The sequence below is a fragment of the Bubalus bubalis genome, chromosome 5 (genome assembly GCF_019923935.1).
Source record: "Bubalus bubalis isolate 160015118507 breed Murrah chromosome 5, NDDB_SH_1, whole genome shotgun sequence".
NCBI lineage: Eukaryota > Metazoa > Chordata > Mammalia > Artiodactyla > Bovidae > Bubalus > Bubalus bubalis.
In genome coordinates this window covers 1,683,401-1,710,416 of record NC_059161.1, presented here as the reverse complement: position 1 = coordinate 1,710,416, position 27,016 = coordinate 1,683,401, and the positions used below count along the sequence as shown (strand labels likewise).

Below are 27,016 nucleotides of genomic sequence, written 5' to 3'. Positions count from 1 at the left end.
AACAAAATTCATGAGCAAAACCGTGGTGGTGAGTAAACCTTTTACCTGATGCACGTACTCGTCCATGCTGGAGGGCATGTCGAAATTGACAACCAGCTTGACACTGACCAAGTCCAGGCCTCTTCCCAGGACCCCTGTGCTCACCACAACGTCATAGTCTCCTTCGAGCAGCCCCTTTCCAAAACAGCAACAAAACTCATTATGCAGAGCGTATCGTGAGTGGTTTTCTGTCATTCAGGCCCTTTCTTCTCACACCTTCTTCCATACTGTGGCTGCACCACCTCTGCAGGAAGTAAAGGTCTTGGAACACCTAGGTGATGCAGGTAGCCTCCACTCCTTCCGACCCCCACCCCAAATTTTTTCTATTAATTGATTCAGGCAAACCTTTTCCAAAAGTGAACTACTCTCTGCCCCAGTCCAAAGTGACCTGATTTCACAGATGGCAGATTCTGAATGATTAATCTGTTTAGGGGACAATTCCAAGTGAACAGGTTTATTGCTCCCAAAACACAGAAGCCTTAGCAAGAGGGACAACTAACGTCACACCACTCCTTGCCTGAAGTTCTCAGAGTCATTAAAAAAAAGGATCAGCTTTAAAAACAGCTGGAAAAAAATTTTAGTAAGTAAATAAAAATAAAAAAACAGCTGATAATATGGTACCTCTTGAAAATGAGGCAAAGCAGATTTATGGGCAAGAGAACAAAGCAGAATGCTGGGTGTCACCTTCAGTACGTCCTTCCTCTCCATCTGAGTCTTATCCGAGTGTACAGAGGTGCTCTTCAGACCCGTGATTTTCTGCACGGCCTCGCTCAGCAGATCTGCTCCCAGCTTGCAGTCCACAAAAACTAACACTGGAGGCTTAAAGAGTTTCTTATCCTAAAACAGTAACAGCACATATTGAAGGTTATTCCTATAATTTACAACAGGATGCTTTTCTGAAAGCACTCGTGTGAGCTGGTTATCCACTGGTTTATCAACACTGTCAGGGAGGGAAAAGGACATTCTGTTCAAATGACTGCTTTCTTTAAAATACGCACAAACAGAAGCCAAACGGTGTATGTCCTTCAGATTTCTCCATCACCGCGTTAATACTACGAAGAGTTTTACAACTTAAAGAACAATTTAAAATTTCCAATACTGTTCATAAGTCAGTACAAACCATATTTAACACTGTATCTTTAGGTAACTAGGCCAGTACACACCACTCCCTTAAGCTGCTGCTGCTGCTGCTAAGTCGCTTCAGTCATGTCTGACTCTGTGCGACCCCACAGACGGCAGCCCACCAGGCTCCACCATGCCCGGGATTCTACAGGCAAGAACACTGGAGTGGGTTGCCATTTCCTTCTCCCTTAAGCTAGTTACTGTCAAAAATTTCTATTTCTCAAGGACAGAACAAGAACAGCCAAAAAAGCACTTGTCTTTAAGTCTGTTTGTTTTTTTAGCCACTCAGTGTGGCACGTGGATCCTACTTCCCCAGGCAGGGCCCGAACTCAGGTCCCCCGCATTGGGAGTGACGAGTCCTAAGCCCTGGACTGCCAGGGAAGCACTGCAATAACCTTGATCTTTAAATACTGTTCTATAAAACAGAAAAGAAAACCAACCTTGTGTCTACACTGCATGTTTTCACAAAAATGTATCTGAACCCCACAGAATTCTGAAGGAAGCAAAGCAGTTTATGATGAAATTCCCAGAGCAGGTTCCCCCAGAGCCATGTCCAAACAGCACCGTCTCCAGAGCTGTGAAGGGTGCCAACACCGCACATAACGCGGGGCTGACCGCTCTCCCACTCACGTTCAAGATTTCAAACAGTTTTTTCTTTTTGGCTGGCTCTTCCACCCACAGGACGATCTGGCGCACGCTGGGGCAGGGCAGGTTCCTCTCCCCGGCGGTGATCGCCACGGGGTCTCGCAGGAGCTGGCAGGCGAGCTGCTCTACACTGGCCGGGATCGTGGCCGACGCCAGGACGGTCTGACAGTCGTGAGGCAGCTGCTCCAGAACGTCAAGCACTTGCTGCTGAAAGCCCATCTTCAACATGGTGTCAGCCTGGAATAAAACCACTGCAAGTCAGTCTTACACGGAAACCCAGAGCACCCTGGAGGAAAACGGACACAGTTAAGAACGTAAAACATTAAATACTCTTTACACGGAAAAATACACCACAACGTCAAAAGACACAGGATTAACTGGGGAAAACACACATTTATTTCAAACTTATATAACTATGTTTACAGTGATATACAAAGATTTCCAAAATTTACTTATTTTGGGCTGCATCAGGTTTTAATTGTGACCCTTAGGTTCTCTAGTTGAGACACGCGGGCTCAACTCCCTCAGCGGGTGGGATCTTATCTCCCTGACCAGGGATGGGAGCTGAGACCCCACAATGGGAGGCAGACTCCCAACCACTCGACTCCCAGAGAAATCCCAGTAAGATTTTTATTATGGTGTCATTAACAGTGGCCAAAAAAGGCACAGAGTTTAAACATACATCAGTAGAGGATTTGTTAAATAAATTATGGTAAATCCATACAATACAATGCTATGCTACCATGAAAAATGACCAGAGAGCTCTTTATTAAATGATAATGCGTCACTGCTAGAAGGAAAGAAGGAAAATACAGACAGAACACTGTACACCATGAGCCCATTTGTATATGTACTCGGGAAACTTAACTGCTAACTCTGGGGAGAAGATTTATGAGCTGGGGTGTGAAACTGAAAGTCACTCAGTCGTGTCCGACTCTTTGTGACCCCATGGAATACAGTCCATGGAGTTCTCCAGGCCTGAATACTGGAGTGGGTCGCCTTTCCCTTCTCCAGGGCCTCTTCCCAACCCAGAGATCGAACCCAGGTCTCCCACATTGCAGGCGAATTCTTTACCAGCTGAGCCACAAGGAAAGCCCAAGAATACTGGAGTGGGTAGCCTATCCCTTCTCCAGAGGATCTTCCCGACCCAAGAATCAAACCGGGGTTTCCTGCATTGCAGGTAGATTCTTTACCAACTGAGCTATCAGGGAAGCCTGAGCAGGGGTTAGGGGTACAATTTAATTCATTTTATGGCTTTTTTTTTTTTTTTTGCAAAGTTTGACTTTTTTTTTTTTTTTTTTTACCACGAACATGTATTTATAATAAAATATGATTTTAAATAAATTAAAACATTTAATTTGGAGGCTTTCACTTCTGTATAAACCTTTGCATTGCTGGTTTTTCAATAACAATGAATGTACTGCTGAAAAAATAGAAAAAAATGTTTAGGTTTTTAATTTTAAAATAACAAAAGATTAAAGCTACCTTGATTTTCAAATATAACCTTGGTATCTATATACTTTTGGAAAATAAGATATTTAATCATTTTGGTGTCCACTAATGTGCTGTCAGTTAGACTGAAGCTTGATGACTTGTTTTAATCTCTCTCACTCTGTAACATTTAAAAAATCTGAAGTAATCATGATGGTCTGGGTTTGATCCTGGCTCTGCATGACCTCAAGCAAGTTAATTAACAGCTTAAAGCTTTTAAATTCAGTTTTTCCTCTTACAGATGAAATTATAACAGTAACTACCTCCAAGAAATGTGATGAGAATCAATGAGTTAAAGTATATAGCGTGTGTGTGTGCACTCAGTCATGTCCGACTCTTTTGTGACCCTACGGACTGCAGCCTGGCAGACTCCTCTGTCATGGGATCTCCCAGGCAAGAATATGGAGTGCGCTGCCATTTCCTACTGCAGGGGATCTTCCCGACCCACGGATGGCACTCAGGTCTCTTGTGTCTCCTGCACTGGCAGGCGGATTCTTTACCTGCGCCACCTGGGAAGCCCGTATAAAGTACCAGCATGGTCCTTCTCGGTTCTATTAACTGTGAGACAGAGAGAAAATGCACCCGCAGGGCATGTGTAAACATTCCCCCGCTCCTCAGCAATCCCGCTGAGCCCCTCTCATCTCAGCATCTGCCTTGCTTCTCCTGGTGCAGAAAAAATTAAGACCACAAGAAACAGACTCCTTCCATTTCTCTTCTGGCCTAAGCTTCCTGGAGGGGTTGCCCAGCCCCCGTCACCTTTCCTCTGCCTCCTCCCCTCCCACCGCTGTCCAGTCCAGCGCTCACCTCCCTCCCCCACACCAGCTCCTCTGGGTCATCAATCACTCCCGGGGTGCCAAATTCTACAGCTAATCATTAGTCTTCATCTGACTCTGTAAGATGCAATTATTACCATTATTATTATTTTTTAAATACTAACAAGTGCACTGCAGAAAATCTGGTAAACAAAGTATAAAAAAATAACACCCATCAGCCCTGACCTGACACCCACCGCCTCCCTCACCTCCCATCTCCTCCCCCCACTACAGCCACCGCCCGGCCTCAACAACCCCCAACGCCTGGGAACCAGCCTTCTTGCTTAAAGGCTATTCTGCACGTTGAGAATATGAGCCTGATTATAACACATGCAGGCTTAGAATCCTTTAAAGTTTCCCAATGTCTACAGAATAAAGTCTGAATTCTCAAGGCCAGGAGGAAATGAAAAAGAAATAAAATCTCCATGGTTATATTTGGTAATTTCAAGGGGAATATGGGTGTTTTTCCTATTTCCAACTTGTCTTTAATGCATTTAATACATGGATTACTCACAGAATACAGATGCTTTTCAAACTGTAGAATGGACCATGAATAGCACTTTTCCAAAGCCATTAAAATAGAACAGAATAAAAAATATAGGAATAGGAAAATCGTATGTTGCAAGGCTAAACATTGTTTCATGAAAGTTCTGTTTCATTTACACACACACCCACACATACACAATATTCATGACCGGTTCCCACCTACACTGCATTTTTTGGAAACCATTATCAACCAGAACTTCGGAAAATCTTATTCTTTCCACACCTCAGTTTCCACTTACGAGTCTATTTCCTACATACCCTGAAGGGGTGTTAACAGAGTGCAAAGTGTGGGAAAACGTACTTTTAAAAGCTCTTAGAATTAAAAGCACTACCTACATTTAAGGTGCTTCGAATACTAGAACCGCTCACGATGAACACAAGGCTACTCTAAACGCGGCAGAGCCCCGGGGCAGACAGAGCTCGGGTCCAGATAAGTGGGGGGCGCAGATCGAGGAAGAGGTGGACGCAGGCATCCCCGAATCAAGACCAAACCTGGCCTCATCTTCTGGGAGCCGTCCTTGGCATCACCTGCATGGACACCCTCACTCCCAGACAATCTGACTTCACTCCTGAGAGTTCCCCGGGTGAAACGCTCACCCACCCACTCAGCGAGCCTTAACTCGTCACCAAGGGTGACCGACTGTCCCTGTGTGCTGGGCATTCCCTAGACGCCAGGCGTGTCTCAGGGGACAATCTAGGGAGACGGGCACTGGTAGGTCCCGTTTTATAGACGTAAAACCTGAGGTGCGTGACGCAGGGCCCCACAGTGCTGAGGAGCTGGGGCGTGGGCCGGGGACACGGGTTCCAAACCCACGTCTGCTGTGCTAATTACTGGGGCCACGGAGGCAGGCAGGCTGCTGTCACGGGTCAGCACCCAGCACCCCACATTTTCTGATCACGTAGAAAAAATTTTAAAAGCTCCTCCTACTAAACATCATTAGCTACTTTCCAAAATTCCTGCTAATCATGACTTGCACCAATTCTTTTTTTGCAGATAAATGACAGACAGCATGTTTTAAAAACTTATCACTGAGAATATAGTACACCTCATCAGTTTATGAGCAAGCCCAATTAAGAAAAGACAGCTGTGGTTTAATTTCAGTTTAGCTGCAGTCTATGCAAGAACTCCAGGAGTTAGTGATGGACAGGGAAGCCTGGCGTGCTGCAGTCCACGGGGTCACAAAGAGTCAGACACGACTGAGTGACTGAACCGAACCGACACAAGAACTAGCTTAAGAACCACTACCGCCAATTAAAAAAAAAAAAAAAATCCCTGAACTGTTTTCCTTTGGGGGAGAAATTGGTTGAATACACAACAGAATTACATAACTATAATGTGCTTTTCATAACTTCTATAAAATTATGTTTTTAAACACCACCACTTACTTCATCCACTACTACAATTTTTATACTGCCGAGTTCTACAGATCTCTGCTTTATTATATCCAGAAGTCGCCCAGGAGTTGCTATGATAACCTGAATAAAAGAAAAAAGGCAAATTAGAGTCGGATGACATCTGTTTATTCATTTACTCCTTCATTCTACACTTAAGAGTGGCTGAGGCATGCCAGACCCTGTGCAAGTACTCAGAACTCAACGATGAGTGAATCAGACTTCGCCCCTGCTCTCATCAAAGCCGCAACACAAAGGGAGAGACAGAACAAACACGTGCTCACGTGATCAGGACAGGCTGCAAACGGAGGGACATATCGGCCCCTGCTCAGACACAAGCTGACACCCACAGGAGTAGCGGGCATGAGCACACCGGGACGACCAGGGAGAGGGGAGGGCGTCGTGGTGGTGAGGCTGGGGGCAGGGAGGTGACGGCAGAGAGGAGAACACGTGGCTGAGGCCAAGGTGTGGCAGGGGCCAGAATGGGGGCGACCTCAGACATGCTGACCCTGATCTGGCTCCATGAACAAGGGCACCCTCCTTGCCCTCTCTAGGCCTGCCACTTCACTTCCAAATTACGAGGCTGTGGATAGTGAATTCAAGGTCGCTCAAGGCTCTTGCTGCTGCTGCTGCTAAGTTGCTTCAGTCGTGTCCAAGTCTGTGCAACCCCACAGACGGAAGCCCACCAGGCTCCCTCATCCCAGGGATTCTCCAGGCAAGAACACTGGAGTGGGTTGCCATTTCCTTCTCCAATGCATGAAAGTGAAAAGTGAAAGTGAAGTCGCTCAGTTGTGTCCAACTCTTAGCGACCCCATGGACTACAGCCCACCAGGTTCCTCCATCCATGGGATTTTCCAGGCAAGAGTACTGGAGTGGGGTGCCATTGCCTTCTCCATCAAGGCTCTTAGCAGTTTGGTATATTAGCTGAAGTTGTGGTCCACATAGGGGCTTTCTGGAATTCCCTGATGGTCTGGTGGCTAAGACTCCATGCTCCCAAGTGCAGGGAACCGAAGTTCAATCTGTCATCAGGAAGCCAGACCCCACATGGTGAACTAAGGGTCCACATGCTGCGACTCAAGAGCCACGTGTCACAACTAACGCCCAGCACAGCCAAATAAACACACAAACGCTACACATAAATATTAAAGGGAGCAGGGGCTCTTCAGCCACACTTGGGCAGGAGTGGTGGCTCAGGCACGTCGTCACGGCCTGAGTCTGTCCTCCCGTCCATCCTAAGGCGCAAGCACTAACAGCCACGGTCAGGAGCAAACGAGGGCCGGGGTGACCCTGCTGCGGCTGCACACAACCCCACATACTCAGCTGTACCCGCTTTTCCGGTCCACACCGCCCAGTGCTAACCCTGCTGTGCGTGATAAAAGGCCTGTAACCCCAGCACACAGGGCTTGGCTTGGCTTGTGTGTCCTTCACACACCCACAAACATCAAGTCGATTTTAATTATGTTGACGTGACTTCACTCCTTTTCTTCCATTTTCCCCTCTGATGATTTGGAAGTTATGAACTTTTTTTTTCACTCTTTGAGTGCTTCCTCTAGAATGCCAGTACATCTATCAGTTCAGTTTATTTCAGTTCAGTCGCTCAGTCGTGTCCGACTCTTTGCGACCCCATGAATCGCAGCACGCCAGGCCTCCCTGTCCATCACCAACTCCCAGAGTTCACTCAAACTCGTGTCCATCGAGTCAGTGATGCCATCCAGCCATCTCATCCTCTGTTGTCCCCTTCTCTTCCTGACCCCCATCCCTCCCAGCATCAGAGTCTTTTCCAATGAGTCAACTCTTCACATGAGGTGGCCAAAGTACTGGAGTTTCAGCTTCAGCATCATTCCTTCCAAAGAAATCCCAGGGCTGATCTCCTTCAGAATGGACTGGTTGGATCTCCTTGCAGTCCAAGGGACTCTCAAAGAGTCTTCTCCAACACCACAGTTCAAAAGCATCAATTCTTCAATGCTCAGCCTTCTTCACAGTCCAACTCTCACATCCATACATGACCACAGGAAAAACCATAGCCTTGACTAGATGGACCTTTGTTGGGAAAGTAACGTCTCTGCTTTTGAATATGCTATCTAGGTTGGTCATAACTTTTCTTCCAAGGAGTAAGCATCTTAACATAAAGTTAATGGACACTCTTAGCTTGTTCTCGAAGCGTGGAGGGTGATGCTTTAACCGCGATCCCATCTCGCCTGCACTTCACGCTGCTGCTGGACAGTGTCCACCCTGTTTTGCAGATACCACGCTTGCTCCTGGTCACTGATCATCAGCCTGTCCATTTACTTTGCCCGCACGCCCACTGCCACCTCTGCACCAGCTTCCTTCTGCCCCCGCCGTCCTCTCTGGAATCTTTATCTGCAGGATGGCTTCCTCTGCAAGTTTCTGCAGACGGTCCCCTGGGAATACCCTCCCAGTTTTGTTTATCTGAGTAGGTCTTCGCCTCGTCCTTACTCTTCAAAGAGTTTGCTGAGCAGACAGACAGTTGTTACTTTTCCTTCCAGAGGGTGCATGTCCACGAGGTCTGACACGGTGTGGGCAGGGAGGAGGAGGCCGGATGGAGGGGGTGCTGAGGCTGTGCGGCGCCCAGGGAGGAAGGCCCTGCTCGGAGTGGGGGGGGGGCGCTGGGGACATACAGGGGGGCCAGGCAGAGGGATAACATGTAATGGATAAGGGCAGCAGGTTTCTCACGGTCAGAGCGATAAACATGGAAACACAGAGCATAAAAGGAGCCTGGTGACAAATGAGAACTGTAACTATTAACAGGAACTCATGGTCTCGAGGTTCCCGAGCAATGACGGCTCAAGAGCAAGGAGCCCAAGGAGAGCCCAGGTCTCAGTTTCCGAACACTGCTCTCTACACAAAGGAGCCAGGGCTCCATGAGGAGTTCAGGGCAGAGGCAAAGAAAGGATGAGCTCAGTGCATGCCACACTTTTCAGACAGAAAAGAAAGAAAAGACTCAAACAAGGACAAGGATATGATCAAAGGACACAGAAACCGACTTGAAGGTGTCTCCGTGAGCCACCCAAGTAATAATCCTATAAATAAAAAGGAACCATCCGTCCATGTAAAAAAATAAATAAGCGGGGAGTCTGGTGAAGCTTAAAAAATTTGCCAACTGAAAGTACTCCTCCTGAAGCACTTACTCAATACGAAAGGTACAAACTTCACTGTGACTTGACAGACAAAAGCATCAGTGAAAAGGACAAACTGAAGCTGTGTGCCACATAAAAGGATGTAATGAGAAGAACACGGCACCTCTCCCGTGATGTTCCCATCAAAGACACAAAACACCAATCTCATCAGTTGAGAGCTGTTCTTCAAAGGCCTTGTAATCCTTAAAAATATCAAGATCAGAAGAAAAAAAGAATGGTAGTTTCCAAACTGAAGATGCTGAGAGAGGCACGACAGCTACGGGCAACAAATGGCTGAACGTGATGAAAAGAAGTCGATGGGACAGCCACCGAGACCTGGGGGGGGCTGGGGGGGGGGGGGGGTTCAGGCGCTGGCAGCAACATTCACGCCCGATGCATTCCAGCCAGGAGGCAGGAATCTCCTGAGTCTGTCACCGGACTGTGATTATGAAGCATGATGTCCTTGTTCGTAGGATTCACTCTCTGATGTGTACCAGCCACGATCGTGAGACGAAGCCCACCTTTCAGAGATGCATCTTCGCAACTGGGAGAGAGGGGAGACGCCCACCCACATCCAAGAGCAAGTTCAGGGACTGAAGGAGATAAATGGATGTGAGACCATCGGACAGCGGTCAACTGTGCTCCTGTCCTTCGTCACACACAGCCCAACTTGACAATTAAGGCTCACGGAACAGGAGTTTCAAGGCTACCTAAAGCCACACTCTAAAGCTCCTCCTGGGGAGAAAAGCCTTGGCTCCTGCGCTGTTTCGGTCCTCTGCAAAGGCGCCCTGTCCAGCGGGCCCACCTGAATGCGCTGGCGCAGGCGGTGCCGCTGGGGGGGCGCGGGCAGGCCTCCCACCAGGAGCGCGGTCCTCAGGCAGGGCAGGCCACTCATCAGCTCCTTGGCTTGCCGCTCGATCTGGATGGCCAGCTCCCGCGTGGGCGTGAGGACCAGCCCCGACGGCGATTTGCTCTGCAAAGATGGAAACACACCCGCGATGAGCTGCCGCTGCTGCGGACTCCAGTCTGCAAGGCAATCCCAGGAGCACCTCCCCTCGGAAAGAGATCCCACCAGCCCAACTGCCTCCTGCTCCCTGCAGAGTGCTCCTCCAAAACCCTCAGAAACTACACCCATCTCCCACGGAACACGGGTAAACAAAGAAACATCAAAACGGGGACCAGCGGGAGGCGCCTGCGAAAACCAAGGCGGCAACCTGGACACTTGGCTCCCGTCAGCGGGACTGTGTGATCTCGGGCCATCCTCTCCAAGGAAGAGAGGCCTGCTGGTCTCCATGAAGAGCCGGGTCAGGCCCGGCATCGCCTGCTGGTTTCCCCTTAGTGTAGATTCACTTGTCTTTGTCCAAAAACCTCATAGTGTACAAATATTCTATCGGGTTGGCCAAAAAATTCATCTGTGTTTTTCCATAAGATTACAGAAAAACTCAAACTTTTTGGCCAACCCAAAGTTCTGGGTTGATTTTCATCTATATCTTGACCATCTAGTCCTTCCTTTTTTTTCTCACATTATCTTCTACTATGGTTTAGTTTTCCGAAATTCCCTTTCTCTCTTCTTCCTTCACCTGTTATTTCTCACTCCTTTCCCTCTTGCCATACTTCAAACCTCACAAACTCACCAGTACTTGGTGAATAATCACTCAGAATGTCTTTTAGTCTCATTATGTGCGGGAATGCTTATAAATGAGCAAGAAAGGCAAGGTGGTATCATTTTTAAGATGAAACAGCGATCACCCTTAATGATACATGCTAAAACTCCACAATAGTCTTGTGACTTTGGTATCAGGTATTTCAAGACACAAACTCAAAGGATTCTAGACTGACACCAAAATCACAGCCCATCTGGTCAGCAGGACTTCCCCCCCAAAGCCAAGGCATGCAAGCTCCTTAAATAGAAAATTCGTTAAGAAGAAACCATTTGGGAAGTGATTTTTTTTTTTCAGACCTTCAGTAAAGACACTGGTTCAACATAATACAGTTGAGTCCCAGTTACTAACGACCTAGGTATTCAGTTCCAGTTCCAGTTTTTTAACAAGCTTGAGGCTGACGCTGGATAAATCCCTAGCCTGTTTGAGCTCACACAGGTGAGCTCTAACTCACCTGAGACAGAGCTCGCACGATGACTGGAAGCAGGAAGGCCGCCGTTTTTCCGGAGCCGGTGTCCGCGCTGGCCAGCACGTCTCTGCCCAGAAGGCCCACCGGAATCATCTGCATCTGGATGGGGGTGGGCACCTCGTAACCGGAGGCCTTGAGGTTGCGGTTTAGGGCCTCGGGGAAGCCGCAGTGCTCAAAGTCAACAATGGGCCTGGGGACGCCTCGGCCTCGGACCGTGATCCCCAGCTGCCGCCTGAGGTTCTCAATCTGGTCCTCCCGAAGGTGCGCGACGAAGGCGTGCTCGGTGTAGACGTAGGGGGCAAGGCCCGGCGCTGCCGGCTCAGAGCCCGCTTTCTGGGGGCAGCTCGGCTCGGACACCGCCTCCGCGCCCCTCACCTGCAGCAGGTGCTTGGCTTTACACTCCAGGCTGCACACGTCTTCGTCCGTCTCGTCGCACACGTACTCGCCGTACCGCCCGCACACCACGCATATCGGCTCCCCGGGCTCGGCCTGCCGCTGGGTTTTGGAGAAGGACTTCACCGGCTCTTCGGGGAGATCGCCAGCCTGTGTCCCTGGCTCGGAGTCAGGCAGAGTCCCTTCAGACACCGGGCCAGTAGGCCCGGGGAGAAGGTGCGGCTGGGCCCCTTGGTGGGCCGCTGCGGCAGCCTCTTTGGTACCCGAGGCATCGGCAAGACCGTCCCCACCTGCATCCAGCCCCCGGTCTTCTGCCTCGGCTTTGACTTTCTTGGCTACACAATTTCCACTGTCATCGTTAGCGTTCCGCTTGATTTTCAGGGATCTTGGAACGAACATCCTTCAATACTCTGCGGAGAAAATTATACCCTGATTTACTTTACCCTCATTAAAGTCACGGATAAAGTACCCTAAAGTCATCACGTGCCTGGGCTATGCCTCCAAAGAACAGAGAAGACAGTGCTGACCTCAGGCTTCCCTCCCACCCGCCAAGTCCCCGTGGTGAAGACGGTCCTGGCTGCACGCTGCACACGGATTCGCACCACTGACCTGTCTGTGGACTGCCTTGCACTCTGACGTAACCAGACATCACAGAAATTCTGGAGTAGCCCTTTCTGTTACACGCCCACACAGAAAATACAAGAGGGCTACTTCGCAACTGGAATCTTTACAACAAAAGTGCAAGCACCAGCAGTAACACGTGCCCGGAGGTTACTAGGTCCCAGGGTCGCCCCAAGGGCACACGCACGTTCTTCTGTTGTGACCTGTGCTACAAGCTCAGGTCTCACCGGGCACTCAGCACCTGGGGGCCGAGGGACTCGGAGCGCACACCTTCTCGGTGCGTGCAAGCTCCCAACCACAGCTCTTCCTATTTACAGCAGAAACTGGGTTTTACAAAATGACAGAAATTGGGAACAGGCATTTAACCTAATTTGGGGGCTGTTAAATATGCTGAGAAACAATTTTCAAAAAAAAAAAAAAAATTCTTAGGATACATTGCCAGGTTCCATTTTTCCGGAAAAATTCCAACAGAAAAGCAAGTGACGGTCTAGTCACAACCTCAAGTCTCCGAAAAGGTCGAGGGGGCGGGTGAGGAAGGCGCGGCTGCACGCGAGCGGGGAGAGCTCGGAACTGCCGTCCTGCAGGCGGAACCGATGCGGCGCGAGCGCGGCCGCCAAGCCGCGGCCCAGGTCCGCGCCCCTCTCCTCCCCCCACCGACGTCGCCGCTCTCCTCCTCCGACGTCGGCCCCCAGCGGCCACGCACGCAAAGGCGCGTGACGTCACGGCGCCGCCCGCACGCGGGGTTGGGGCAGGGACAGCGGTGCAGGGGAAGGGGACCGCGCAAGGCCCAGCCCGCCGCCGCGGCCCGGTGTCCGCGGTCCGCACGAAAGGAGTAGGACGGGAGGCAGGCCGAAGCCGCGGGGCCGGGGCCACGCTCACCCGCATGGACTGCGGCCGTGTCAGCTCCGGCTCGGGGCGGCTCCCCTTGAGGCACTGGGCCGGGCTTCCGGCCGACGAGCCGGCAGCGTGCAGCCTCCCTGCTGCGTGGGGACGGCGTGGAGGGTGGGATCCACGTCTCCGGGTTTGGGGAGGCGCCGCGGCGCGCGCGGGGGCGGGGCCAACGCGGGGGGCGGGGCCCGGCTGGGAGAGGCGGCCGGGAGGGGCGGGGCCCGGCTGGGAGCGGCCGGGGAGGGGCGGGGCCGGGCAGCTTCCCGGCCGGCGGTAAGTCCCTGAGCCGCTCTGGAACGGGCAGGTTCCGAGGAGAAGGGCAGGCACGGGCATCGTGGAAGAATTCGCGTCATCGGGTGGGCGGGGCGGGAGGGAAAGAGTCCGGGCGCCAGGAGTGGGGCGGGGACAGGGAGCCCGCACTCTGGGAGGCCGGGTTGGGGGGTGCCGGGGAGGGCGGCGCCCGGCGGGCCCAGTGCTGCGATCTGTTTCCAGCTGGCGAATAACGGGAATTAACGGAGCACCTTTAGTCTGCGTGTGGATACGCTGGGCCTTTCCACACACGCCTCCGGCCCCGACGCCGAGTACAGGCGCGCGGTCCGGTGCTGGGTTGGTCGGTCCCCGGGGGTCGCACTTCTCTGCAGCTGGTCCCCGAGCCGCTGGCAGTAAATTAAGGGCAAAGGTAGGGGGCAGGGAGGAGGGCGCAGAACTCCAGGATTTGAGCTCTTGCAGGCTGATACCCGATGCAGTGAAATCACACTAAGTCTGAAAGCACACCAACGAAACAGAAGTCCGTTACTTCGTGAGGTTATCCGTACTAAGTACGTAAGCCTGTACCTCCCGAATCCTACCCCTGCTTCTTCGCTCGTCCACCACTGCCCTGAACTTGGTCTCCTCCATTCTTAGTCGGTTTATCATGGTTGGAGGCGTTCCCAAACGCTCTGTTTTCATTTTTCTCTTTTTGAGCTTAATAAAGATAACACGTAGCCTTGTGGGATTTGCTTTTATCATGGAACGTTTCTCTGATTCTTCCAAGTTGTTAAGTGTAAGGAAGCAGATCATTTATTTTCGCTGCTGTAATGTTGACTCTGTGAAGTAGTTTATGTCCTGTTTATGCATTTTTCTGTGGACACTTCACTTGTCTTCACTATTTTGTTACTGGAGGCAGACTGACCATGAAGCTAATGAAATTTGCGTGTAAGGGCCCCTCACTCCCATGGGTCTCTTCCATAGTCCTGAAAGGGAAGCATTGGTAATGTGTTCCCATGGTCATGTTGTTCAGTAGCTAAGTCTGTCTGACTCTTTGTGACCCCATGGACTGTAGCACGCTAGGCTTTCCTGCCCTTCACTATCTCCCAGAGTTTGCTCAAACTCATGTCCATGGAGTTGGTGATGCCATCCAACCACCTCATCCTCTGTCACCCCCTTCTCCTGCCCTCAATCTTTCCCAGCATCAGGGTCTTTCCCAAAGAGTTGGCTCTTCGCATCAGCATTAGTCCTTCCAGTGAACATTCAGGGTTGATTTCCTTTAGGACTGAGATGGTTTGATCTCCTTACTGTCCAAGGGGCTCTCAAGAGTCTTCTCCAACACCACGGTTCAAAAGCATCAATTCTTTGGTGCTCAGCTTTCCTTATGGTGCAATTCTCACATCCATACATGACTACTGGAAAAACCATAGCTTTGACTAGATGGATCTTGGTTGGCAAACTGATGTCTCTGCTTTTTACTACACTGTCTAGGTTTGTCTTAGCTATTCTTCCAAGAAGCAAGTGTCTTTAAATTTTGTGGCTGCAGTCACCATCCACATTGATTTTGGAGCCCAAGGAAATGCAGTCTGACACTGTTTTCCACATTTTCCCCGTCTATTTGCCATGAAGTGATGGGACCAGATGCCATGATCTTATTTTTCTGAATGTTGAGTTTTAAGCCAGCTTTTTCACTCTCCTCTTTCACCTTCATCAAGAGACTAGTTCCTCTTCACTTTCTACCATTAAAGTGGTATTACCTGTATATCTGAGGTTGTTGGTGTTTCTCCTGGCAATCTTGATTCCAGCTTGTGATTCATCCCTGCATTTCACATGATGTACTCTGCATATAAGTTAAACAGAGTTTTCTATTTAGAGGGTCACATTTTTTAAAGCTTTTATTTTGTATTGGAGTATAGCCCAATACAATGTTAACACTGGGATGGTTCCAGGCAGAGGCGCAGGAACGCAGGCACGTGTGTGCACGTCCCATTCTCCCTCAAGCCCGCCCCTGTCCAGGCTGCCACGTGACGCTGAGCAGAGTTCCCTGTGCTGTGCAGGAGGTAGAGGGTCCCATGTTAGGTGATGACAGCTTTGTATTTCATTTGCTTTTCTTTCTCTTACCTTATCACGGTAGCTACAGTCTCCAGTACAGAGTTGAACGTTTGTGATGATAGCAGACATTCTTGTCTAGTTCCTGATTTTAAAATACCTTAGTTCACATGTTGCCCTGTTAGAAATCATGTATTTTTCAGGCTTTTTCAAATACCCTTTACCAAGTTAAAAAAGTTCTCTTTCATTCTGAATTTTCTAAAAATGTACTCATGAGTGAGTATTAGATTTTATCACATGCTTTGCTTTCTCTCTTAATCTGTTGAAGTCAGCAAAAACACTGCCCCCCTTATCTGTCAGTATTAAGAATATATTTATAGGTTTTTCCAATGTTAAATACCTTTGGGTTTTTGTAATAAACCTAATTTGGCCATAATACACATAGTATCTTTTAGCTGATATCTTATTTAGGATGTTTATGTTTATGAGTAAGATTGATTTATAATTTTTCTTTCTTACACTATCCCTGGTTTTACAGGCACCAAAGAATACGTTGGGGAATATTTCCTTTTTTCCCTCCTTTTTTCTCTGGAATAATGTATACAGTTCTGAGATAACCTGTCTCCGCAAAGTTTGGCAAAACTCCCTATAAAACTGTCTGGTGTGGAGTTTCTTTGTATGAGTAGAAGATTTTTACCTTTAGTTTATTGTTTTTAATAGTCACAGATCTTTTCAACATTTCTTAGGAATTCTTGAGTCAGTTTTTCTGTTATTTTTTTTAATGTTCTTTTCAACTGTTTAATTTTTACTTTTAAAAAGTTTTTCATTTTATCTTTTTAAAATGTTTTATATATAATATTATGTCTCTTTTTTATTGATACTAACTTGATCTTTCATTTTTTTTCCTACTAGATCTCACTAGAAAGTTTGTTTCATTATATGCTTTTCAAGAATCAACTTTTGACCTTGTTAATACATATTGCAAATTTGTTTTCTGTTTCATTGATATATGTAATTTCTCTCTCTCTTACTACTGTCTTCAGATTATTCTGTTTTTCAGTTAAATGAGGTTAGTATATTCATCTTTAATCTTTCTGTTTTTCTAATATAAGCATCTAAGGTTATAAGTTTTCCTCAAATTACTACTTTTTCTGCATCCCACAAGTTTTGATACACAGTGTTTTTACTCAGTTCTGGTATTTTTTAGTATGAATTATTATTTCTTCTTTAAACTGTCAGTTATTTAAAGACTTTTTAATTGAAAATGTAGTTACGTGTTTTATGCATATATTTGTTACACTATGGATGGAGTCAAGGAACCTTGAGACGTGCTCTATTAGGTAGTCCATGGTCAGTTTCTAGAACTATTCTAAGCCAAAGAAGAGTCCTGATCTCACCAATAGGTAGATAGGTGCAGTGATGTATATCAAGCAAATCAAGCTTGGTAGTTCAGATGTTCTACATTTTTACTAACCTCATGTTGAGATTTACCTTATCAGTATGCCTCTCACCCACTAACACATAATAAAGTAGATCAGTCACTCATCAATGATGAATTTGTCCATTTCTCCCTATAGTTCCAGCAGTTTTAGTTTTGTGTGTTTGGGAGCCATTTTACTTTAGAATCAGTATGTGCAAAGCAATTTCAGCATTGCTATGTCCTAGAGTCTTAAATCTGGATGCATTCGCTGGAGTCCAGTCTTGGTCCCTGTCGCTCTCCATGCCCAGGCAGGAGGAACTCTTCCACAGCACATGGCCAATTGACTCTAAAGGACCTTCAGAGGCAGTGAACTCCTTCCCTCACAAGGAAGTCCAGTTCTTCGTTGGCAATCTCTGCTTGATGATACTTGCCATTTGATTAGACTCTAAAGCCAGCCTTATGCAAAGCGCTTTACAGACATTATCATGTTTAATTCTCAGCTGTTGTTTTGTCTCTGTTTTGTCTGACTCTTTGCGACCCCATGGACTACAGCCCACCAGGCTCCTCAGTCCATGGGATTCTCCAGGCGAGAACACTGGAGTGGGTTGTCATGCCCTCCTGCAGGGGATCTTCCCGACCCAGGAATCGAACCCGAATCTCTTGCACTGGCAGGCAGGTTCTTTACCATTCACACTACCTGATCTTTACGTTGAGTCTAAAACCATGCCCCTTTCACTTCCAACCATGGGACCTGGCTCTAACCATCATTTCAAGCATTCTCAGCACTGTAATCCCTTGGAAACCTCAGAAGTAGTTGAAGCTAATATGTGTTACATAGCTCTGCCCAACTCTCATCAGTTTCCTCATAGAAGCTTTGGACCCTTGCCATAGACATGCCTGTCCTTACCATGACTTTTGGAAAAGTAGTCAGTCTTTTTATTGTTTTTTCTTTTGTAAAAACAAGTCAATCTTTACATGCTTCATTCTTAATGTGCAGCCTGGTGAGTTAAACCATTTCTGCATGTGAGGGCATGGTAGAGGAAGCCCAGTATTTTAACATGAAGTTCTTCATCTCAGGGTTAAAAAGTCAACCTCAGGACCACTCAGGTCTCACATGTGGCTCTCCCCCACCGCACACTCTTCGATAGAGCTCAGATTCAGATTTCCTCTCTGGTGTCACCAGAGCACAGTCTAATCAACCTAAACTGAGACTCTTCTTTCTGAGTTGGCACCAGCATGGCTCTGGGGTGGTCTTTTAATTGTAGGGCCGTGGAAAGCCTTACCTGTGGTAGTTCACGAGGGAATCAGAGGGCATGACGCACGCAGGGCTGTTACGCATTATGCTTTATGGCAGGGAGGGGCAGGAAAATATCCAGGGTGACTCGGTTAGACCGGAGTTGTGGAATGTGCACACCCTGCACAGCCATGCCCAGAGCTTGTCTGAGAACCGGAAATGCTTCAAGACTCTGAGCTGACCCGTATGGCATTCTCGTGCACTGTTGAGACACGTACCAGAATAAGAGTGCCTGTCATTCTCTCCTGCCAAGGAGCTTCAGTCTCACTCCTATTGTTTATAACTACTCCTCACTCTTTTAATGTGGGAGGCTTGGAAAACCCGTAGAACTTCCATCAAGGTGAAGACAGGGAAGCATTTGGCAGCCATGGATATGTTTCTTTGCTTGTGTCATCATGATGAGTCAGACCACAGCTTGGACTCAACTACTTTCTGCCTTCAGTGACTTCCCCTGAGAAGTAGTGTGACAAAGTTTTCAAGTTCTAAAGATTGATTCACTCACACAAGGGATTTATGGCGTCTACCACATGGCCAGCCTGGGCATCCGATGGTGAACGAGGAAGTTGTAGCGTCTGTCTCACAGTAGACGAGGGGGACGATTCTGTGCTGTGATGGGGGAAGTACAGACTGTCCGAGGAGTGTGTAAGATGGACACACAAACCAGTCGGGAGAAAGAGAAGGCCTCGCAGAGAAAATGACATCTAAACTGAGACCTGAAGGCCAGGAGAAGCCGACCTGGGTCGGCTCAAACAGGGAAAGGAAGGGAGAGGCCCAAAGTCAGAGTATGGCACATCCAAGGAGCTGAAAGAAGTTAGGTGTCATCTACTTAGGCCAAGTTATGCCGCAGTAACAAGTGACCCCAAGTCTCCATGGCACTTGACAACCATACAGCAATAGTTTATTTCCCACTGTAATGTGGAGAGAAGATTGGGAGGGATGAAACAGAGAGGAAGCGAGGCAGTAATTCAGACTGGAGAAGATGGTGGCCTGAACTCAGGCAGTGGCCACGGGGGCAGAGAACAGTGGATGGGACCACAGTGCATAGAGGGGCTGCCCTGGTGGCCCAGTGGTTACGACTCCGAGCTCCCAACACAGCGGCCAATTCCTGGCTGGGGAACTAAGATTCTGCATGCTGCAGGGCATGGCCAAAAAAATAGAAATGCATAGGAAGTAGAGTTGCTAGCTCTTTTTGGTTGACGAGACTTGGAGGGTGGAAGAAAGGAGCCATGGTCGACACCCAAGTTGCTTTATTCCAACCACAGAAAAGGGCAGAAAGATTAAAGCTTCTAGAGAGATTAATTGAATATGCACAACAGCATGATAAATATGCTATTGTTAATAATTTTAGAACCATTTCCCACCAATCTTGAACACATCATAGAGTTGATGGTCTCATTGATCCATGTTATTTCTCTGCCCAAACTCCTGGCACAGGCATAGTCACGGAACTACATAATTCTTGACAGTGAATTTCTGGGACACCAAATGAGGAGGTGTCTACTTAAAACTAGGTCTGTGTTACAAATCTAAAATTTCATCCTAAAACTTGAACGTATGAAGATGCCACTAGATGGTTAGAAAAATCAGACTGGTACTGAGCTGTTGTCGAGGATAAAGAAAATTTTCTCTACCCTTCTAAGTCCCCTGGGTGGTCTAAGAATTAAATTGACATGATCCTGGGGCCTGTGGCTAAAACTCTGCACTCCCAACGCAGGGATCGCAGGTTTGATCACTGGTGGAGGATCTAAGATCCCACATGCCACACAATGTGGCCAAAAGTGTATTTAAAAAATAATAACAAGTGTTCTTGTTGCTCAGGTGGTAAAGAATCTGCTTGCAATGCGGGAGACCTGGGTTCGATCCCTGGGTTGGGAAGATCCCCTGGAGAAGGGAAAGGCTACCCACTCCGGTATTTATTGGACTTCCCTGGTGGCTCAGACGGTAAAGCGTCTGCCTGCAATGCGGGAGGCCCGGATTCGATCCCTAGGTCAGGAAGATCCCCTGGAGAAGGAAATGGCAACCCACTCCAGTACTCTTGCCTGGAAAATCCCATGGATGGAGGAGCCTGGTAGGCTACAGTCCATGGGGTCGCAAAGAGTCGGACACGACTGAGCGACTTCACTTTCACTTTCACTGTGGAGAAACTGGAACCTTCCCAGATTGCTGGTGGGAATGTAAAGTTCCCAGATTGCCGGTGGGAATGTAAAGTGGTGCACGCCATTCTGGCAAATAATGTGGCAGTTCCTCAAAATGTTAAGCACAGAGTTACCGCGTAACCCAGAAACCCCACTCCTAGATGCCAAGAGACTCCACAACAGGTGTTCAAACAAAAACTTGCACAGAAATATTCAGAGGAGCAGTATTTCCAACAGAACATGGAGACCAGTGTCCATTATAAATGGATAAATAAAATGTGGCCTATCCTTACAGTGGAATATTATTCAGCAATAAAAAAACTAAGTACTGATACGTGCTACAATTTGGGAGAGCCTGGGAAACACTGAGCTAAGTGAAAGACGTCAATCAGAGAAGTCCCCATATTATGACTCCGCTTAACTGAGAGGTCTGGACTAAGCAGATGCTCAGAGACAGGAAGCCAGTCAGTGGTTGCCCAGGGCCGAGGAGCGGGGGATGTGTGGTGGGAAGAAATGGGAAGTGACTGCTAGTGGTTTCTTTCTGGGGTAATGGAATGTTCTAACATTAGATTGTGGCAATGGTGATGTACAGCCCAGTGCATATATCTTAAAATACTTAATTATACACTTAAAATGGGTGCATCGTACGGTATGTGAATCTCCAGAAGGGTTTTAAAGTGAGCGTAGCGGCTCTCCCTGGATGCTGAGCGTTTTTGCTTTTTATCTTTTTGCTCATCTGTGTCTTCTACAGTGAGCAAGTGTTTCTAGTTGTCAGAAAAAGGGAAGTTATGAGCTTAAATGGCTTGTCACTGCGAGGTAACCTCTTAGAATTAAGGAGAGAAGTTCATGGGTTTAAGACCAGTAACTGCAGAGGAAACTGCTCCTTTCTCCCAGACCATTTCCCGCATCTCATTGTCCTCTACTGGAGAGGATGGTTTTTCTTTTTATCCATCAAATAATGAAATCTGGTGGGTGTTCTTGCTTTTTTCATGTTGTGTGGTGATTCATTCCAGCTGAACACCTTTCCATTTTTGACTTTTCATTGTTTGCTGCTCTGAGAACCTCGTGCTTTCAGATCTTGGTTTGGATGGTAAAGCATTGAGTGTGCTTTCACAAATTGGGTTTAAGACTTTAATCCACTTCAGCACATCCTCCCCTCACTCCATGACCAGTTAGCATTTGGGGTGAATCCTTCCCTCACTCCATGACCAGCTAGCCTTTGGGGTAATCCCTTCACAGTGATAAATACAAGCAACGGGGAATGTGTTTTGCCAAAAAAAAAAAAATCTTAAATTTCAATTTGACAGTATAATAATATACTGTGGGAATTAAAATGACTGTGTTAAAATGGATTATAAATAGTCTGAAAGATTATATAAAAGTATTTTGAAGAATTGGAGATTTTCTCTTTATTGTAGCATAAGTTAATATGTTGATTATTTCTTTTTGGCAGGTAGGTGAATCAGTCAGTATCACTGGGCTTAAGGAAAATAACTGTGGAGTCATACTTGCTTAAAAGAGATATACTTAGTCGAAAGGTTACATTGCTTAAACAGAAAAATCCATGAAGAAGTAATAATATCAGATTTTCTTCTTAGAAACCATGAAACTAGAAAGGACTACATTAACAGTGGTGGGGGGGACACACGTCACCAAATCTGATACAGTTCATTGAAAGGCAATTCCAAAAGCTGAGAGCATTATAAAATATAATTACTAAAAGCATTAGAAAATAGTAGTATTATGTGAGGCACCAAGATATATTTGCATGAAATTTTGCAAAAAGCTTCAAGTCTAAGGTTTTTGCTCATGTTTGAATTTGTATCCTTGAAGTCAATGTTGTGAAAAACAGCAGGAGTTCTGCAGAGGCTCCTGGAAATGGGGAATGTGGGTGGCAGCTGTCAATTTTCTACCAGGGGGTGATTTCATTTCAGTCCTGGGTCAGGAGTTTAAAAAAAAAGTGGGAAAAAAACTTAGAAACCAGTGCTGGTTTTCAGTGGCCACTTATGTAAACGTCTACATCTTTGCAGTATTAATTGGTCAGTGGCGACCCCCTCTGAATTCTGAGGTGGAAAAGGGAAGGCCCTTATATGGCGAAGGAAATGACAACCCACTCCAGTACTCTTGCCTGGAGAATCCCATGGACGGAGGACCCTGGTAGGCTACAGTCCATGGGGTCGCAAAGAGTTGGACACGACTGAGCGACTTCACTTTCACTTTCACTTCACTTTATATGGCGATGCAGGCAGACCACGGCTGGGCTCGAACCCAGGGTCAGAAGTGTTCGCGACAGGACAGCCCAGACACTTGTGGAGAGCCCAGACTGTAGCCGTGTGTGGGCCCTGGAGACTTGGCTTAAGCCAGGACCAGAGGACGGGGCGTGGGGGAAATGCCATCAGAGTCAACACATGTCACACGTTTCCACTCAGGACTACTAGGTAATAGTTATATCGGAGGAAAAAATGACATAGGCTTTATCAGAGCCCTTTGCTAAGATTGCCCGCCTGTGTCCCGTCTGCCTCACCTACTCTGCTCAGATTCCTTGAGGGCAAAGACCCTGGAGTTTTCCCTTCATGTCACCAATACCTTTGCAGTCCAAAAATATTTGAATGATTTGCAAGGGTTTAATCATCTACCAAGGTACTGCCTAAAGCATAGGAATCTATTTTCCAGTTGCAGGTAGTCGTCGGGCCTTAGTAGAGAGAGCTGCTCACAGGAGCTGTTTGCAGATCCTCTCTGGGGAAGAAAACCACCAAGGGGTGCTCCTGGCACCTAATATTCTCCGCCTTCACACTCTTGTCCCTGTGCTGAGAGTTGCTGTTGTTCAGCCCCTCAGTCGTGTCTGACTCTTTGCGACCCCGTGGCCTGCAGCCCGCCAGGATCCTCTGTCCATGGAATTTCCCAGGTAGGAATACTGGAGTAGGTTGCCTTTCCCTTCTCCAGTGTCTGTGCTTTTTGCGAGAGTGGGTCTTACGAAAGATGGCACCATAAGTCTGGCCAACCTGTTTTTCTGGAAGGCACTAGATTTAGATCAATGTGGACTTATGGGATTATTCCCAAAAAAAGCATTACAGATATTTGTGGATTAGGATTGAATTTTGAGAACTGTGAAGATGCTACTAATACATTTCCTAAGTCAAATAAAATTTTAGTATGAATATGGCCGATGCATCTTAGCTCACTTGCTTTTTATAAATAGGCAAGTATCAGTTTGTATGTCTATAATCTCTTTAATTACAATTTTCATCTTGTTAGTGAAAAATCAGTATTTAGTTTATCTTTCTATTACTTTTAAAAAGTTACCATATGCTGGCATCTGAATGTTTGTGTCCTCCCCAAATTCATCTGTTGAAGTCTTAACACCTGACATGACAATACTAGGAGGTAAGACTTTGGGGAGGCGCTGGGGTCGTGAGGGGGGCCCTCGTGGGTGGGATTAGAGCCCTCGTCGAAGAGAGCCCACAGAACTGCCTCACCCCTTCCAGCCCGTGAGGACACGGTGAGAAGGCACCATCTGTGATCCAGGAACGCAACCTCCCCAGACACTGGATTGCGGCCCTGTGACGGTCTTAGGCTTGCCGGCCTCCAGAACCATGAGATCTGAATTTCTGTTTGCAGAACAAGTCTGTGGGTTTTGTTAGAGCACCCAGAGATGGCTAAGACGCAGTAGTAGCTGAAATGTGTCCTACGTAGGATGTAGACTCGATCCCCTTTTATGATGTAAAAAAATGAAAACTGTGATAAATAATCTTACTTAGCCTCTCGTGTTTAACTTTTATGTAGATAGGTCTCATGATGACAAAAAAGAAAAGAAACACTCGTGGGTCAACCACGGAGGATGCTAGGGAACCATGACATAGTGAGAAACGGGTATTTGGTCCCTGCCCCGGCTTCTGGGCACAGAGCTCCTAAAACACTTGGAACTTCTGGAGTGTTAGGGTTAAACAAGGTATCTTTGCTTGTTTATAACTAGCCTCTTTCAGCCACATCTGAGTTTATGTCAATGCAATGACTTAGAAAAGACCCTAAGCGTGGGACTGAACGGGCTGGTTGTCAGGGAAACCAGCCTTGGATGGGATGAGAGGGTCATACCTCTCAGCCCCAGCCACTGACCTAAGGGGAGGGGCGAGGGGCTGGAGCTGGACTTCATCACCAACAGGCAGTGATTTAATCAGTTGTGCCCAAGGAAGGAAGTCTCCGTAAAGCCCCCTCACAGCAGGTTTCTGAGGGCGTCTGAGCTCTCTGTGCGGTGGCGTGGATGCTCCGCCTCGCTCCCATGCCTGGCCTGTGCGCCTTCTTCCTGTCGGCTTTTCCCAAGTTGTGTCCTTTATGACAAACAACTCGCGCGCTCAGTCGTGTCCAACTGTGACCCTATTCACCGTAGCTCTCCAAGCTCCTCTGTCCACAGGATTCTCCAGGAGAGAATACTGCAGTGGGTTGCCATTTCCTTCTCCAGGGGATTGTCCTGATCCAGGGATCGAACCTGAGTCTCCTGCATTATTAGGTGAATTCTTTACCACTGCACTACCTGGGAAGCCCCCTTATAATAAAGGGGTGATAGTAAGTGGTTCCCTGAGTTCTGTGAGCAAATGATCAAGCTGAGGAAAGGGTTGTAGGGTCCCCGATTTATAGCTGGTTCCTCAGATGTACAGGCAGCTGGGATTTGCAGCTAGCATCTCAGGTTGGGCACCGTCTTCTGGGACTGAGCCCCTAACCAGTCTGCACTAACTCTAGGCGGTTAGGGTCAGAATTGCATAATAAGACAGAAAATCCCATACATCTGGCCTCAGAAGTATTGTGAGCAGAGAGAAATAGGCATACTTTCCTTTTAGGAACCAATTCATCATTCTGTCAATGATAAATAAAAAGAAAGAATTGAACACTCTCTGTATTTCCTGTACAAACTGTCCCTGAGGGGAACCACTCGTTGACGGGCTGATTTCCCTTTGCAGAGACGGCCCAGCTGAGAGTGAAGGGGCCCTGCAGACTCAGAGCATCACAGGGCTGCAGCCTCCAGTGAAGTGGGTGTGAGCGAAGATCACCAATTGCTGCAAAAGGCATCAGGTGAAGGCACGGACAGCACTTCATCACACATGAGTCAGCCTGCAGGGCCCGAAGCCTCTGAACAATCCCAGCGTCGCAGAGTCCTACGTCCCGTGCTTCCCAGCGGAAGTACATGAGACCACTGACTGACACGGTGTCCCTGCCGGATAAAGGAGCCTGAAGGCCTGAGCCTCTGGATGTATCATTTCCAGAAATATAACGAGACAGACGAGGAGGCTTTTAAACAGCCCCAGCCGGTGGTGTGCAATTACCAAAATTCACACTGTGGAAAAACTTACAGGAAAAAAATGACAAATACATTTCGGGGGAAAGAAAGTGAGACCGGCAGAAACAGAGGAGGAAGCCATGCTCTAGAAGAGGCGAATAAATTAAATGTAAAGTGTGACCCTTTCTTGACTCTTGACTTAAACAAACTGGTCTTAAAAAAAAATTCAAGAACTGCCAAGAAGACTCTCTTCTACAGGCAAAAACAGGCTCACAAGCCCCACCCATTCTCTCTGACTTTTTTTTTGCGTAAATCATGTAATTAAAGAGCTGCACCTTTTAGTTAAACCTTCTTGCCCAGAGTCAACACCCTTTAAACCTCATCAATCACTGATTCTCAGATGGCTGGGATTATGAGCTTGTTTCCCAAGGGCGGGTATCAGTGAGGCATTTAAAGCTTGAAGATGATTTTTTAAAAGTCCCTGGAAAGGGGGCAATAATACCAAAACAAAAGGAGAGAGAAAACTCAGAAATCAAGTATCACTGATTTCAGGAGTGTCCTGAGCTCCCTGGTCTTCTCCTTCTAGGTTCTTCAGAGCAGACGGCAGAAGACTCGATAGGGGAGGGGGATGGAGCCGGCCTGGTGAAGATGCTGAGGTTCTGGATTTTTGTTTTGTCTTTAGAATTTTTTTTTTTTTTTCTGTTTGTCTCAATAGGAATGAACACAAATTCAAAAGACCAAACATTTCAAACCAAACAGCGAAGCCGTTTGAAGGCAGCCTCCTGGTGGCCAGCGCCTTGTGCCCTGGGGTCACTTCTCAAATTAAGGTGAAAGTTGAAGTCTAAGTGGAGACGGAAGGAAGGAGAAAGGCCCTTCGCCAGCATCCGCGGTAGGTGACCATCCGCTCCCTCTCTGTGGGAGCGCCTCCAGTAGTTGGAAATCTCTGACGCATCCCACGCTCGGCACGTGGGTATGAAGTTTCACCGTGGCATCTCCCAGGACAGTGTTCTCACCCTCCAGAGGACCTGACTCCTACCTGGGGTCCGGGGGGGCTGAGGGGACAGCCCTCCGGTCAGACCATATCAGCAGCTGGGGGCAGGCAAGGCGAGTAGTTGGGGCTTTTCCCGAGATGCCGTGGTGCCTTGTTGAGCAAAAATGTGATTTCAGTGGTTAGAGAGTGAGAGCATATGCTAATATATTTAAAAACGGTTCTGAAACCACTCTCTTAAGGATGAACTTAAGCTTGCTGGGGGAAGGGATATTTAGGGAGTTTGGGATGAGCATGTGCACACTGCCATATTTAAAGTGGATAACCAGTAAGGACCTAGTGTACAGCACAGGGAACTCACTCAGTGTTATGTGGCAGCCTGGATGGGAGGGGAGTCTG

The 27,016-nt window shown here is 47.7% G+C and overlaps 1 protein-coding gene and 1 long non-coding RNA gene across 10 annotated transcripts in view; one reads left to right on the top strand and one right to left on the bottom strand.

Annotated features, from left to right (window-relative positions):
- The window catches only part of DDX59 (DEAD-box helicase 59), a 17,276-nt gene extending 3,931 nt beyond the window's left edge, over positions 1–13,345 (bottom strand). For 2 of the 7 annotated variants that reach the window (XM_006078432.4, XM_006078436.4), the window contains exons 1-7: positions 13,208–13,345; positions 11,300–12,117; positions 9,990–10,157; positions 6,042–6,131; positions 1,792–2,043; positions 724–876; positions 46–174 (exon numbers count right to left, since the gene is read on the bottom strand). In XM_006078432.4, coding sequence (XP_006078494.3) covers positions 46–174; positions 724–876; positions 1,792–2,043; positions 6,042–6,131; positions 9,990–10,157; positions 11,300–12,106 — 1,599 coding nt within the window. In that variant the 5' untranslated portion in view covers positions 12,107–12,117; positions 13,208–13,345. Of the gene's footprint in view, positions 1–45; positions 284–723; positions 877–1,791; positions 2,044–6,041; positions 6,132–9,989; positions 10,158–11,299; positions 12,118–12,316; positions 12,695–12,826; positions 12,992–13,207 lie in introns of those variants that run through there. The other 5 variants (XM_006078433.4, XM_006078434.4, XM_044942628.2 and 2 more) reach the window with 5 other exon arrangements.
- Positions 13,213–27,016, top strand: LOC102393170. Of its 3 annotated transcripts, none has more exons than XR_006550990.2 (3): positions 13,213–13,330; positions 23,034–23,265; positions 25,313–27,016. It is a non-coding gene; the product is annotated as an uncharacterized LOC102393170 (long non-coding RNA). The 3 variants fall into 3 exon arrangements; XR_006550992.2 differs by lacking the exon at positions 13,213–13,330 and adding an exon at positions 13,430–13,489; XR_006550991.2 differs by lacking the exon at positions 13,213–13,330 and adding an exon at positions 13,620–14,034.